Raw genomic sequence first — 15,915 nt, forward strand, 5'->3', positions numbered from 1 at the left:
ATTTCTTAGTCACAGTAGTTGTTTTGAAAGAATAGTTTGTAAAAAATCAGTAAATTTTGGATTCTTAACCCATATCACTACTTTTAAAAAGCTTTTGTATTTTCCCCAATTTTTCTACTTTTATTTATCTAACCACCCCACACAAGTGAAATAAAAATTTTACCTTTTGAAACAACTCCTTGAACTTTGGATAACACCTACTGAAAGGCTTTTAATTACAATTTAACTTTAAATACAATATGGAGGTGGGGGAGCCCAGACCCTATGGGCCAAAATAAGACACTCATTTTGGACCCTTAATAGTATTCACCATACCTATTTATGAAACATGGAGCAGAGCCTTAAAGCAGAACGTTTTCACTACGGGTGTTTCACCACGATAAACTCCAACAAATTCTAACAGAACTTATCACGAGAAAGAGAGGTAGGAAACTGTATACTGTCATCTTGTTTTTGAAAAGCACATGAGACTGCAGTGTGGCGTTTCTCCCTCTGCTTCAAGTCTCCGGAAGTGAATGGTAACTCGGGATTCAGAGCAGCTGGACTGACTCTTTGTAAATGTAGGTCCCGAACTTATTTGTTATACTAATGTTGTTAATTTCACAAATTAGTGCCATGTTATCGTTGTCCCAAATACACTGATTCTCGGTTTGTGGCAGCATAAACCAGAGGAAACCAAACATTTAGTCCTTCCCATGCTGGGCTGAACTCAGAACTGACGTGCACACAGCACGATGCAGCCGTTTGGTTACAACGCCTGTCGCTACTGGAGTTTTTGTAAACGGACTTTGGAGGTCTTCCAAAAATCTTAATATTTTCATTTCCCGAGTCCTCCACCAACAATTATATTAAATGACCCAAGAGCAAGTTTTTGTTTTATAGAAATCTAAGTATTACTATTGCTGATTTAAATTTCTCACAATTTTCATACAAAAAAGTTCTACATGACCACAAAATGCCAAATATTTTTTATCAAGTGTCAGGATAACTTTATTAAAGTTGAGGTTTATCATTTTTTTATTGCTAGAGTATTCTAAAGACCTAAATCAAAACTGCAAACTACTCCACTTGTTCCTGATTAAAATCTGGACTGAAGAACATGGCAAAAAGTTTTAATTAGAACTTAGGTGTCTGATATAATCAGAAGAAATCCTTTCATAGTATTCCACTAACTGCAAATCAGTAAAAAAACAAAACCACCTCAGGTAAAAGATTATACTGACACTGTGGAATGAGGAAGCATGCAAACAACCAAAATCAATCAAATTTCAACATTAATGAAGTCAAATGTTCTGTGACTGTAAGGTCAGAAGCACAGTACTTTTTAGTTTTCCCAACTTGAGTAAAGACATTACTAATTAATATCAGTTTACCTCAAACTTATATTCAAACATAACAATTCCCAATCTTTATTATTCTTTTGTAAAAAATATTTTGCTTCTTATGAGACACGTTTCACCATTTAGGCTGAAACCTGAAGACCTCTCCCATTTTGTTACGGGTGAAAGGGTAGGTCTTTTAATTGTGGGTTTGTTCATGGCTCCAAAGACTAAACGCGGTCTTGAATGTCCTGTGGCAAAGTTTACACATAAACTGTCTTTTAAATGTAATCGCTGAAAGGGGCGGGGCGTGGTAAAAAAGTGTGTCTGACTCCTGGGGCACAAACAGTTTCTCCGCGGCTGGAGCCGTGTTTTCAGACAGACCCGTGGGACTGTCGGGCTCCAGGGGCTGGATCTTGGGCAGTGGCGGTGGCGGGGGCAGAGGTGGCGGCGATGGAGAGTTTGTGGGAACAGGGCACACTTCTGATTCTTTATGTGCTGAGTTCTCTGTAGCCTGAGACATATGGGACTGGAAGTGACTCCAGAGCCGGAAATTGGTGCGAAAAGCTTTGTTGCAAACGTGACAGATGAATGGCTTCACGGAACACAGGAGCTCCTGGTGCCGCTCCAGCTGCTTGTGCGCCGTGAACGTCTTGCCGCATTTCTCGCAGGGCCACAGGTCGGGGTCCTTGCTCGAAACCGCTTCTTTGGGAGCTGCGCTGGCCTCGGGTGCCGCTTCCTCCGCTTCCTCCAAAGGCTCCTCTTTGACGTGGATCTTCAGTTGCTTCGAAAGGCTAAGGTCTTCGGGGAGGCAGGAGGAATCTTCTGAATCGAAGTTGACTTGCTCGGAACCGTCGCTGAACGTGCTGTCGTCCTTCGCTGTGACCATGTGGTTTGCTTTCTGAGGCTCGGGCTGGGCCTGGGGCCTGGAGGGGCCGGTGGCTTCACCGTTGTGGTCCAGGATGGGTAGAGAGAAGCTTTCGGCCAGAGACATGGTGTTCTGATTGTGGACTTCGACTTGGTGCCGCCAGATGCTGAAGGAGGACTTGAACGTGCGCATGCACTCGAGGCACGTCAGCTTCTTGTACTCACACTGGCGCTCGTGCTCGTGCTTGAGTTCGGGCGAAAAGAACCTAAGGCTGCAGTAGGGGCACACGGTGGCGTTGCGGCACAGTCGCTCGTGGCTGCCTTGCTCTAGGAGAGAAGAGAGCTTAGCGTTACAGAGGCGGCACTGGAAAACCTCCTTGTTCTCTACCGGGCCGTCAAGAGCGAGCGCTTTCGGCTTAGCGACCTTGTGCCCTCCAACAGGCTTCTCTCCCGGGTGCATCTTTATGTGCTGCTTGAACTGAGAGAGAAAGCGATAGGCCTTTCCACAGTAGGCACAAATGTACGCGCCTTTGGCTCGCGACCTCAAGTTCCTCTTGATGACTTGAGCTGGGGAACTACTCTGCCCCTGAAAACCAGGCTTGCTGCGCCTCAACTTAATGATCAGGGCCTTCTTAATCTCTCTCTCTCTCACTATGTCAATCAGCTTTCTTTGGAATTTTTCATCCAGAACGGCATGTGAACTAGAGGCTGGTGACGGATTCTTCACTATGCCGTGCTGGGTCTGACAGTGGGTCCACACCTTGAAGTTTGTGTGAAACCGCTTGTGACAGATGTCGCAAGCGTAGGGCTTTTCTGGGTTGTGGTACATGTTAATGTGCCGGTGAAGGCCTGCTGTTGATCTAAAGATCTTAAGGCAATGTTTGCATTTAAACTTTTTGTTTGGTCTTGTTCCCTCCAACTCACCAAATTCATCTTTATTCAAGTCAGAATCCGGAAAATCTGCGTGGAGGGTGGGGCTCGAGCCTTCCTCGAGGTTGTCTTCTGACACGAGGGAGCCGTGCTCATCCACTTTTAACTTCTTCAACGGCAGCCTTCGGTCCGCCTGGAACCTCCTTTTTGCTGGGAGTCTGCTCATGTCTTTTTGGTCATCTTCCATTTTCAGAGAAAGGTCTCTCGCGCCAGATGCCACCACAGCGGCATCCCCCACGGTGACCCGAATGATGTCAGAGGGATCTGCCAGGGGGCTGCGGGGCTCCGTCTTGATCCGAACCTCGGCGACGGCGGGGGCGCCCTCCCTCTCCGTGGTCTGAGAAGCACTGAAGGACCTGAGACGGTGTGGCTGTGGAGCCCCATCATCCAGGGCTGGTTTCTCACCACCCTCTTTTAAAGATGACTTTTGAGATAAAGCACAAAACGCGTTCCCTGGTGCCTCACCTGACACTGCACGTGACCCCTGGGAAGATTTCAAATCTATTGAGGGTGAGTAGACAGGAACCTGGCTGTCCATCGACAGTGACCGTCGCAGGAGACTCTTAACAAGTGGGCCGCTTCTGTCGATACTTTGGTTTGCAGAAGTGGACCCACTGGATGGGATCACCAAGCCCAACTTTGAATAGTATAACAAGTTTCTGTCCTCGCCCAGGCCACCTCCTCTGTTAGTTTCTTTCAACAGATAGGGAGTCTCTGATGAGCTTCGAATGGACAGAACAGGTGGCCGTGGCCTTTTCAGAGCCATCTCTATAGCTTTTCCTTTGGGAAGCTGCCCGCTTCCACCTGGTTTATCATCCACTGCCTCCCTGTCTTGTAGAGGCGTGGAAGGCAGGACTGCATTCCTTTTCACCAGACTACTTCTGCTGGTATCATCCACAGATCCAGAACGTTCAAGAGACTTCGTGTATCCCACAGAACCCTCTTTTGGCCAATTCTTTTCAGTCAGTGACAAATTGTGAAGTGGTTCGATTGGTTTGGGAACATGCGGCTTACTGGTATTGGCCTTGACTGCAGTGCTTGGGGAAGGCCGAGAAGTATGGCTTAGATCAGGTGGACTTTGACTCACAGTTTTTCCTTGTGCTTCGTTCCTGCTTTGACAGACAATGACGCTTCTCTTCTGAGAACTGTTTTCATCACGCTCTATGCATATTTTTTTTCTGTTGGGACACATTGGAAAGGGGGCTTGAGGTGTTTTAGAAACAATGTTAGTCAGAAAGGAAATCCCGAGGCTGTAGCCTAGTTCTTGCACCGCGGCAAGGCTGCCCTTCTCAACAAACAAGGATGAGGAATAAATGTAGTTCAGAACGTTATCAAAAGCATCTGGTTCACAAAAGTCAAGCTGAAACACAGTCTGCGATTCATTCTCCTTATTTGTGAACAAACTATGGAAGTATTCACTGCTAGCAGCCAAGACGTTTTTATGAGCTCGGAACTTCTGGTCTCCGACAATCAGAAGCACGTCACACAGCTGTCCTTTGAGGCGCTCCTCGTTGAGAGAGCTCAGGAGAGAAATGGCGTGTGCTGGGTTGATGTAATGCTGTAATCCCTCCATTGCTTGGTCTTACCTGAAACACAAAGTATAAAATTATTATGAACAATGCAGTGAAAAGTGCTCCACCGGGAGAAATGCTACTCAGGGGCAGGAACCATTAGCTGTCTTTTCAGAGGTGTCAATATTTAGCAAATTATAGGCACACAGAAGCTTTTTGGGTGAGTAACCTTATTTAAATAACACATAAAATATGAGCAAAAAAGTCTCACAGTGTAAGTAGATCACCAATTATGAAAACTGCAGGATTTTAGAAACTAAAGACTATAACACAGGCATTTTCATATCATCAAAAAGGCTGCTAGAACTTGGCAGGTATATAAGTAAGCAATATTTGAAAATAATGGTTTATTATTTTGGGTCCTTATCCATTTCATGTTTGGTTCTATTCATATTAGTTCAGAAAATAAGTATGAAGTATCGAAATGCCTTAAGTTTACTATTCTAAAAAGGAAATCCGCTTTATTACCGTGTAGAGTTTCAGAACAAGCCACCCAAGATGTGTCTCTCTGGTATGTGGATTACTTTGAGCTAAAGGCAACTGGGACCTTGTGGGCTCCAGAGAAACTTTGCCCCCAAGCAACCTAGAGGAACTGAATTGGGGACTCTGTCCACAAAAAGATTATCAGATAACCTTTCTAACCTACCTATATGGCAGGACAAACTACTAATTACTGAACATCTGCTGTTATTGTCCTGCAATAACCCTCCTTGCTCTGAAGCCCCCAAGATGCCTTACCTCATCCACAGCTCAGAATGTCACATATATCTCAGTTCCCCCGTCTCTGAACATGTATGTGGGGTTTGCATATGAATATATGTAATTAAATTTCACTATTTTCTCTTATTAATCTATCTCATGTAAATTTAATTATCAGACCAGCTCAGAGAGCCCAGAGGGGAAAGTTTCTTCCTACTCTACAAGTGGGTATATTTACTTGCAATGTGAACTGTAAACAATGAGCTGCAATATAGACATTTCAACCAGACCTTTAAAAATAGGTCCGGCCCTGGCTGGTGTGGCTCAGGTTGAGTGCCAGCCAGCAAACAGAAAGTTCACTGGTTCGATTCCAGGTCAGGGCACATGCCTGGGTTGCTGGCCAGGTCCCCACTTGGGGGCGTGCAAGAGGTAACCGACTGATGTCTCTCTTGTGCACAGACGTCCCTCTCCCTCTCCTTCTCCCTCCCTTCTCCCCTCTCTAAAAAATAAATTTAAAAAAAAAAAAAAAGCTAAGAATTTGGGCCCTGGCCGGGCAGCTCACTTGGCTGCAGCAGCATCCCACACGCCAAAAGGCTGTGGGTTTGACTCCCGGTCAGGGCGTGCAGGGGAGGCAGCCTGTCGAGGTCTCTCTCTCACGTCGATGTTTCTGCCCCCACTTCTCTCTAAAGTCAATAAAAACACATCCTCAGGTGAGAATCAAAAATAAAAATAAAAATAAGCACAAATTTTGAAAGTGAAAAATCATTTGCTAATTACTACTGTCTCCTAATTCTATTTAACAAAGGTTAAAGATGTTACAGAATGAAAGTTTTCTTTTTTATACTAAACACCGTGTAGTCTTCTGAGTATTATTTTCTTACCAAATCACATGTTCAATGACAGCACAAGGGAAACTCTGTCCTGGGTCTAAACTAAATTATCACTAATTTTAAATTAAGGAGTTTGAATTGGGATTTCACTGACAGTCTCTTCAAATCTAAAGGTAAGACACAACCTAGTGACAGGATGCGGGCTCTGCCTGAGATGCTGGGGCCGAAATGCCAGCTCTTCCCTGTAGTCGCTTAGCCTCACTGATTATCAGGTCCCCTCACTTGAAATGGCACGGGCTGTGGCCTCCTTTAAGGTTGTTTCAAAATTTAGGTGAGCTAACATCATGTGTATTGAGTACTTGACAAATGTGCAATTAATATGCAGGATTAATTCAGTATGAAAAAAGAGGTAAGGGGTCTAGATTAACCCCACCCATGTCACATGGTCTGCTTTTGGAAAATCCAAAATAAGACACCAACGGAACGTGAAACTATAAGTATAGGCCAAGGAACTGTGTGAAGACTAAACCAAGAGTGTGACTGTCTGTCCCAGAACCCTGTGAAGCACATGCTACCCCACATACCACCTGTACCCTGCTCCTCTATGCTGAAGGTCAACAGTTCCTTTTTCATTGTTCAGAAAGTTTCCTTCCTTTGCTTTCTTCAAATATCACCCCTGTTTTTGCTCTAAGTAGGTACTTCCAATCCCTTGAACCACAGGCTTCTATAATCTTGAACGAAAACATACGGTAATTAAAGATAAGCCACTCAGAGCTGACTTGTAAGAGAAATAGTCACTGTTCCTGAAAGTTATGTGGGGATTAAAACTATTTGACTGTAACCTCAGTGAGACTGCTTGCTTGAGAAGGGGCTAAGCCGGTCCAAGTTCCTGATATGCGTGATAAACAAACACTGTACGCATTTTCCAATGTATTCACTCATACACTAACTGAACACTTACTGCCACAGACTACTGTAAACACTTTTCATTCATTAACTCAACATTTACAGCAATCCTCGGCTGTAGGTACTGGTATTACCCCCATTTTACAGATGAGAAAACAAAGTGCAGATGAATAAGCAATCTGTTCAAGGTCACCTAGACTAAGCAGCAGAGCAGGACTCACACCAGCTGACTGGTTCCAGAGGCCATACTCTGAACCCCTATGTCATCCGCCTCTAGTTCTCTCTTTTAATTCTCACAGAAACACCAGAGCTAGGTACTGTCACCGTCCCTGTTTTACAAATTAGGAAATGGAAGCACTGAGAGGTCAAGTAATGTGCCCAAGGTCACCAGGTCAGTTAGTAGTGGGCCTGGAGTCTGGCTCCAGAGCCTGGGCTCTTAGTCATCAAGTTACATGCTCCTCATAGCTGGGCACCTGTCTAGTATGTGCCAGAACATGCTAGACGTGAAGGATATCCATCTGACAAGCACGGTCCTGCCTTACGGTGCGTGAAGTCGTGCATGGGAACAGGACAAGTCACTCCGTCATCGTGCTCCAATATGCTAAGCACCAGACAGGTGTGTACAGAGTACGGCGGGAGTACAGGTGATGGGCACTGATCCAGGTGAGAGGGAGGCCAGGACAGGCATTCAGGATAAGAGGCCTCATGAACAAGCAGGAGTTAAGAACGTGGGAGGAGCCAGGAGGAAAGAGTGAAGGGCGTTTCAGAGACAGGAGCAGTGAGCCCAACGTCATGTCACGGAGATAAGACAGAGAGCCGCGCTGGAGCAAAGGATACATGTACGGGAAGGCCGGCGAGGAGGCTGGAGAGGGGAGAGGCCTGAGGGCCCTGGGCCTGCACTCGAAGACTGCCAGAGGACCATGACCTCTTCTGCCTCTCTAGTAGCCCAGGACAATGTCTAGAGCAATAGGGCAGAGAACACAGGGCAGTGCAGACCCCTCACCTTCAGGTTGAGGTCCTTGCTTTCACCTTTTAATTCAATTACTAAAACTTAGACACAATGGCCCCTTTCCTGGTGGAGCTGCAAACAAATAACATTTTGAACTTTTGTGTTTTAATGACAGTAGGTGTGCCTGTGGAGTTTAACAACTTAACTAAAAACATAAAATGCCACATTAAGAATGCAGGCAAAAAGGGGGGAAAAACCACGACTGCTAAATGTCATGAGATCATCCAGCAGAACCCTTTGTGGACGGCAGACATGCATGCAGCCTGATTTCTCAAAGCTTGCTGCCTTTGCTGCTCTTTGGTCCCCAGATGAGGCCAGCTTTGTTCCTGGGTATACTTTCTCCTCCATAAATCTGCTGGCTCATCAAACTCCAATTTCTTATGTATGTTTTAATTATGAATAATCAGCCTCTGCTTATAAAAGAGTGCATCGTAAGTTTAAAAGCTCTCATGTGTCCATGTCCTGTCCTTTTGCTTTGCTCATTTCTACCTGACTCATCAGTGCAGGTGTTCCTGCTACCACTTTTAGTCATGGTGGAAAAACCTCAGCGCCCTTGAAAGAAAAGTGGGTGAAATGTGAAGAAAAGGCCCCTTTCCGAGTGGCAGAAAAAGCTGGGAGGAAATCCCCCAGGAAAACCAGATTCTGAAAAAGGGCTGGGTCTTGCTTACCACTTGGATTCCAGCACACAAGTATCTTCCCAAATTCTTCCTGAATTGTTTCTATCTCATGTTGTTTCCTGAAATTTCAAAATGAGAGAACCTTTATGGTTAACAATTCATGGAAGTTACAGCTACATGGGACTTTCAAATCAGTGTACTTGCCTCAACTCACGGCTTTGCCACCGATTAGACATGTAACCTTGTAAAGATCACTCAACCTTTTTGAATATAAGTAGTTTCCTTAACCTGATGAGCGGGGCTAACACTACCTGTCACAAAGGATTTTCGTGATGAACAAAAGACGCAGTATGTTTGAAAGTTCTAAGACATACAGTATTTCTTATACGGCAAGCATGCATTCTATTTCCTTCCCTTCCTGAACAGTTACGTGGGCCTGCGACATGCCACGTATCATAAGAGATGCTGTGACAACAGAAGAGTGAGCTGGCCAGCTGTCTGTTCTCCAGTAGCACACATGCCTGTGGCAGGACAGACATGCACGATGAAGGACACAGGAAATATATGATAATACTGATTTCAGGAAGCAGTTAATTGCCCCAGGGGTGGGAGGGTGGATGAGTGAACAGTGGGGACATCAGGAAGGTTTGGGACTCACAGCTCGCTTGACTATTACGGTAACATTACAGGTTCCATTCCTCAGATTTCTACTACAGATACTTTACAGAGGCGCTTATCTGATCCTAGTAGGACTTCAAAACTCCCAGGAGTCGTGGTCTGGCCTGAGATGCCAGCTCCCTGGAATGGCTACAAAGTCCTTCACAACTGGATTCCAGAACATTAATTCATATCATCACTCAAATTCCTCAGATACTAAATGCTGAGTGGGGAATTCATATTTCAATATAATTTAATTCAATGCCAATAATTTCCTCTTTATACTAAATTTAGATCCGTTGCAAGAAGATTTTTAAGGGGACAGGTGGAAGGCATGCAACTTTGGAATACACGACATTTGGGGGAGAGAAACAGAAAATAAAACAAATACAATAAGCACTTGGATAAAAAGACACTTAGAGATGAGAAAGGGGCTCAGAAAGGAAGATGGGAAGGAAGCAAAAATAACCTAACCTTTAAGTTCTGGAGATTAAAACTCACGCTGGCATTATAGCTAAGGTACACTGTAAATCAAACTGGCTGCCACACTAGTACACAGAACCCTTACTACCAGTTCTATAGGGAAATGTCTCTCTACATTTAAAATATTAACTTAAAACTGAACTCTGGGCACGGAATCCTCTGGGATGTTGAGGGCTGCTTATGTAGTCCTAAAATGGCACTGGGAAAAAAGAGGGAATGCATATAACAAAAAGCAAGCACACAGTTAGAGAAACCACGCACCTACATTTGACTTTGGAACACGGTACACACCGCATTCAGCCCCCAACCCTCACATCTGGATTTAGCCCTGATTCTCTCCATTTGATTTTACCATTAGATGGTGACAAGGAGCCGGCTCTGAGTTTAGTTCTTATCATCACTCACTCTGGGACAATGGAGAAATCCAGAAATTTCTGAAGCTCCTCAGATTTCAAAGCCAGCCTTGCTTATCTGATCCTCAAGAGAGTAACGTCACTCACTCCCTTAGATTCCATCTCACCACATCTCTAGTCTCTATAGAAGGTCTGATGTTGGTTGAAGGTGTATTCTCTGCACCTCCAGCTCAATGGCTCCCCTGTAACTCAGTCCAGGCCAAGGGCAGCCTCTCTGGGCCAGGCCGCCTGGCAGCCACTCCTGCTGCTACAGGAGGCCCCTTGATCTGGCTTTGGAAGAACCATCCTCACCCTCTGAACACAGTCAGATGCCTGTTCGCCCTTGCTCAGGGGTAGGCACACAACCAAAGCCAGGCCGATCAGAAACTTTCTCTCTGGAACACAGGTCTGAGAAAGATGACAGGGAATAAACGAGTGGAGCTGATTTATCTCAGCAGTGGCCTGAAGTGTAGCCTGCCGGTGCCCGGCTACACAGATTCCTGCAGTTACCATGGTTTTTGTTCTTCCAATTCTTTAGCTTTTCCTTAAACCACATGAGCAACCCTGTACCTTTATAATAAATTCCTTTTTCTAGTCAACCTAACCAGTCTATTTCTCTTCTTGTTATTAAATGTCCCTAACATATTTCTAAGTGGTATTCATTCTTTCTGCCATACCTTCCAAATCCATCCCTGATGAACTGTGGCTCCACTGAGCTTTCTAAAGCAAAGCTTTAATCATTCCTCAGATGTACACAGTGAGCATTACTATCATCAATGCAATTTATTGGAAGTTCCTATTAGGTATGCAAGGCATGGTTAAGATATACCTGAAATACCGGGGTGCATGAAATTGACAAGGTCCCACTTTTTAGTGAAGTAAATCAGATGACAAACAAGGAAACAAATAAAAAACACAATACAAATTGTCGTAAGTATTACAAAGGAAATAAACACGGTGCTATGACGAGGGGTTTGGAGAGGATGGCCAGGAAATGCCTTGATGCGACCTTTTGACTGAGCCATAAGATCTAAGTGAAGAGCCAGTCTTGACTCTAAAAACAAAATAATAAAAACAATTGTTCTCCATTAGGCTAAAAAGCAGAACTTTAAAGACATGCACACCAAAACTCTGTAAATTTTGTTTCCAGATATTTTTCAGATTTTTTCTTCCCCTTATTCGTCCCCAAGATCACTTCCTGCCTCAGACATTTCATCTCTTGAAAGACACAACCTGCACATCTTGCTTCTTCCATCACCTCACCTGTAATGTCCTACACTTCACCTGTCCCCTCCCCAGCACGCCACTCAGCTCAACATTAATCATCTTTCAAAGCTCAGCTCAAGTTTCAACTAAGTCTCTTGTCCTGGGCTGCACGGTGTGACCTGTCCCCACTCACTCATATGCTGCAGTGCTAACCCCCACTACCTCAGGACGGAAGTGTATTTGGAGGGAAGGTCTTTAAGAGGTAATTAAGTGAAAACGAGGTCTCTGAGCCCTCCTCCAATCTGGCTGGTGTACTTAAGAAGGGGACACAGAGAGGTGTAGCCCTGTGAAGACAGAGCAGAAGGCCCTACACTGTTAGTCACCTGTGTGTCCCCATCAGAACTGTAAGCTATTCAAGGACTGAGAATCTATTCACTCTCTCTTTTGACACTTCTCACAATGCTCAACGTATTATCTTGCACAACAATAAATATTTATTGATTTTCCAATACTGACACTCCAATTAAATGCAGGAGTGGAAATCACGCCTTTGTGTCCTAACGTAAAGCTGTCCCATCACTGCTCGGCTTTGGAATATTATATTGATCTTCCTATTACTTCCCAGATAAAACCCACATGCTGGAGCAGCATCCAAGATTCTTCATACTCCGGTCACAATTCATCTCTCCACCCTTCTGGACACTCCTTACCATCCACTCTACAGACTTGCACACCTGGTTTCTACCGCCTAAAAATATCTTTCTTACCTTTCCTTTACTCGACCAACTTCTACAGAAAGATCCGGCTCAAACATCGCTGTTCCGATAAAGCTTAGTAGTCTGCACCCAGCAGCAGCTCAGGCATCTGAACCACCATACCGTTTCATCTCTTTGCAATAACACAACTATTCTGCGTGATATGCTTTCATATCTCCTTCATGAGGGTCCCTACAAGGAGAAACCCCAGCTCCCGCCTGTGTATCGCTAACACTTAGCACAAGGCTGGGCAGGCATCTATTGGGCAGAGAGAAGTCATCACACTAAAAGCTCGAGACCTGGCCTTGCTCACCTTTACGGCTCCAGGTCTGCTACAGAGCTCAGCATGTGGCAGCTTTCCTTGTTTTGTGTGTAAGTTCTTGTGGCTTTAATTTACCACTGGGTAACGACTCCGAAATCTGTGTCTCTGCTTAGACTTCTCCTTGGAACTCCAGCCTCTCAGATGCCCGATGAAGACTTCCATCACAGGGTACCCCACGTGTCCAGGACGGCAGATATGACCACACCCTCCCGTCCCACTCCCCATGTCTGCTTGTCCTCACGCACTCCCTATGCAGTTCGGTGTGCTGCGCCACCAGGTCTCCCAAACCAGAAACCTCTACTCCTATCCGGTCGCTATGGCCTGTCAGACCTGCTCATAACAGCCCGAGAATTTGTTCCCCCTTCCCCATTGGCTTTGGGGATGAGCATATGAAATTGTCCCTTCAGTTATCTCTTCACCCCGAGACTCCCACAGTAACTCAGCCCCCTTTTTGTTCCACATCTAATACCACCCCCCCCCCCCGGCTCTGCCACAAACATTATAAATTCCGTGAGGGCAAGAGTTGTACCCTTTCAACTTTTATTTCCACAGAATGAAGCACACCATATACTCAACAGTGTTAAAAGAATGAAATCAAGTTTACCGTTAAGTAAACCGATGCCCCAAATCTCTACTTTCTTTTTAACAGCGATATTTAGGGATACTTCTTCAATTTAAATGTGAGGACTGTTGAGTCATTAGAGATGAATGAGGAATTTGCCCCAAGCACTGGAATTTGCCCCAAGCACTGGAGGGAAAAGTTTTAAAAAGAATGGTCGCCCAGAATTCTTTCTAAGACGGATTAACCTGTTTTCTTGTCTTCTTACACAAGCACAGGGGCAGAACACAGGCTCCGGGCTCCGCAGGGATGACTCAGGGCCATCATTACGGACAATCACCGGACTGTGCTGTATACACCGATGGCCTCGGACGCTGCAGGCGAGGCCGGTGGCTCCTGCCCTGAAAACCCCCCGCTGCGGCGCCGAGCGAGGCTGATCGTTCCCCCACCTCCCACGGTCGGGCGGTCCCGCTGCAGAACCTGCCTAAACACACCCCAAGCTGCAAACACGCGGGCGCAGCACGGTCTTCCCCGGAACCACGTAGCCCCGTGGCTGGCGTGCAGTGAGCGGGGTTAAGAGCCAGCGCAGAGGGGGCTCCCCTACGGGTCAAAGGTGCCATCCTTCACGGGGAGCTACCGAACTCGTTCTCGATAAGCGCTCTGAGCTGGAAGAGAGCCCATTACAAGATCCCGGGGACTCGGGCCGGTGGAAGGCTCTGGGCTGGGGTCTCCGGCGCCGCGAGCCTGAAGGGCCCCTTCCCCAGCGCCCCCGGCCGCGGAGTTCGGACCGGGGCTTCCCCAAGTGGGGAACCAGGAAAGCCGAGCGGAAACGCTTGTGGCCAGCGGAGGGAGCTCTGCTCCGCGGCGGGTGGTGGACGGTACGAGAAACGGGTGTTCCAAACGGCCCGGAGGAAAAGGGGAAAAGGGGTGCGCTCCGAGGTCCCCCCGGCGTTCGGGGGAGGGCCGGCCCGGAGGCAGCGCGGAAAGCAAAGGCAACTTGGGTTGTTGGTCGGTTATGCCGGCAGCCCCGGGCGGGGCCCGCGGGGACCAACGGGAAGGGGCGCCGGCTGCGGCAGGTGCGGCACCCCCTGACCCTCCAGGTTCCAACGCACACTCGCGCGCCCCTCGGCGGACAACCGCCACTGGCCGGGCCTCCACGGCTGCGCGGGACGGGAGCACGCGCCCCTGACCGGAAGGCGCCCCAACAGGTCAGCGCAGCAGCTCGCGCCGAGGCCGGGCGCGTCCGCCCCGAGGGCCACCTGGCCGAGCGAGGGAAGCCCAGTGAGGGACAGAGCTTGCGCAGTGGCGAGGGCGAGGCCAAGTGCGGGAAAGGGGCATGCGCAGTGTGGAGGCAACAGCGGCTACGTGGGAGCCCGGGGCATGCTCGGTGAGAGACGGGAGCCGGCGCAGGCGCAGAAGCGCTCGGAACCCGCAACCCACTGGTAGAGAAAAAAGGGGAGCGAAATCACCTCAGAGTTACGTCAGGAAAGGCCCCGTTTTGCGGGGAGGCTATGGCCTCCTACGGGGCCCCGCAGTTCTCCTAGGGGGAGAGGCGTGACAGTTACTCACCGGTCTTCAGCCCAGAGGCAGACGCCGGGTCCCTTTCCGCTCACACTCGGCTCGCGCGCGCCGCAGCTGCCGCTGCCGCTGTGATTCCATCCATCTTGAATTTGACGTCATCCCACACCAGGGATGAGGTCATCGCAAGCAGCGCTCGTCACGTGCGCGGTGCTGTGATTGGCTGCCGGGCGCCGGGGGCGGAGCGAGGGAGGTGCACGGAGCCGGGGGCGGGGCAAGGGCGGGTCCGACTGGAGTGCCGCGGGCGCTGCAGTCCGAATCTTCCCGCGCCAGCGTCTGCTGGGACCGCACCTGTGTCCGTCTCCCAGCGACTGCCTGCCTTGCTACCGCTGCGCACTCTCACCCACCCGGGAGGGGAGGTGGTGGCGGGAGGCGTGCGCAGCGAGGAGGCTCGCCGCTGCCGTTCGCCCCGCCCCCGGCCCCCGCGCGTAGGGGCTCCTCCACACGCCCTGCTGCGGGGCTCGGGACATGGGGGTTGGGGGAGGTGGCGTCACCAGCGGTCATGGGCACGGGAGTCGGTGATGCTTGGCTCGAGGTGGCTCTGCGCTGGGTCGCTCAGAGCACAGAAGCGTCACAGCCCGCGTGGAGGGTGCGCTGGGTATGGATTTGCTGACCTTGAGCGCTAGCAGCCTCTCCCACTGACACGGTTTACTCTGCTTGAACAGATCGGGGCGGTTACTCTGATCGTCAGCCCCATGACAGGTGCTCGTCAGCTGCGTGTTCACAGAGAAAGCCTTCCCTTTCAGTAGGCACCGAGTTAAGTCACTAAATGACCGCTGGGCAGTTCACTTATTTTCTCTAATGTCAGTTCTAATTGGATGCCTCTCAGACAGTTTTCTTGCATGAGGATTACAAGTCCATTCATTAGAAAACGCACTTCACTTTCAATCTAAGCCAGGAAACGAGTGTAACAGGAATGCCGAACGGTAAACACTAACTAAAGAAAGGTTGTGTTAGACAAGCTAAATAGAACATCATGTTGCTTGATATTTTTCAAATGTTTTAATTTTCAAATGAATGTTCATATTTTTGAAGTTGAATTCATGTGCATGACCCTAGAAAAAGGAATTTAGGAAATGTTTGAGGAGTGTGTGTAAGAAATAATCTTGCGTTAGGTTTTATCAACTTGTTTCCAAATGACCAGCAGTGTGATCAGTTATTATAGTTTCACTGATTTTAAAAGGACTCTTTAAGCCTCAAAGGATGAAACTTACG

At 47.7% G+C, this 15,915-nt stretch overlaps 1 protein-coding gene across 3 annotated transcripts; it reads right to left on the reverse strand.

Annotated features, from left to right (window-relative positions):
* Positions 1 to 24: 24 nt before the first annotated feature.
* ZBTB21 (zinc finger and BTB domain containing 21) lies at positions 25 to 14,775 on the reverse strand. 3 transcript variants are annotated; one of them, XM_090271893.1, is made up of 4 exons: positions 14,692 to 14,775; positions 8,800 to 8,867; positions 3,111 to 4,702; positions 25 to 2,513 (listed from the first exon to the last, which is right to left on the reverse strand). In XM_090271893.1, exons 3-4 carry the CDS (start codon positions 4,687 to 4,689, stop codon positions 1,519 to 1,521), a joined length of 2,574 nt encoding a protein of 857 aa, XP_090128019.1. In that variant the 5' UTR covers positions 4,690 to 4,702; positions 8,800 to 8,867; positions 14,692 to 14,775; the 3' UTR covers positions 25 to 1,518. The 3 variants fall into 3 exon arrangements, with proteins under 3 accessions (XP_090128019.1, XP_090128014.1, XP_090128018.1); XM_090271888.1 differs by having other exon boundaries at positions 25 to 4,702; XM_090271892.1 differs by lacking the exons at positions 8,800 to 8,867; positions 14,692 to 14,775 and adding an exon at positions 5,949 to 6,003 and having other exon boundaries at positions 25 to 4,702.
* Between the last annotated feature and the right edge of the window lie 1,140 nt (positions 14,776 to 15,915).

Source organism: Furipterus horrens, unplaced genomic scaffold (assembly GCF_987537825.1).
Source record: "Furipterus horrens unplaced genomic scaffold, mFurHor1.1.pri manual_scaffold_1, whole genome shotgun sequence".
NCBI classification, from domain to species: domain Eukaryota; kingdom Metazoa; phylum Chordata; class Mammalia; order Chiroptera; family Furipteridae; genus Furipterus; species Furipterus horrens.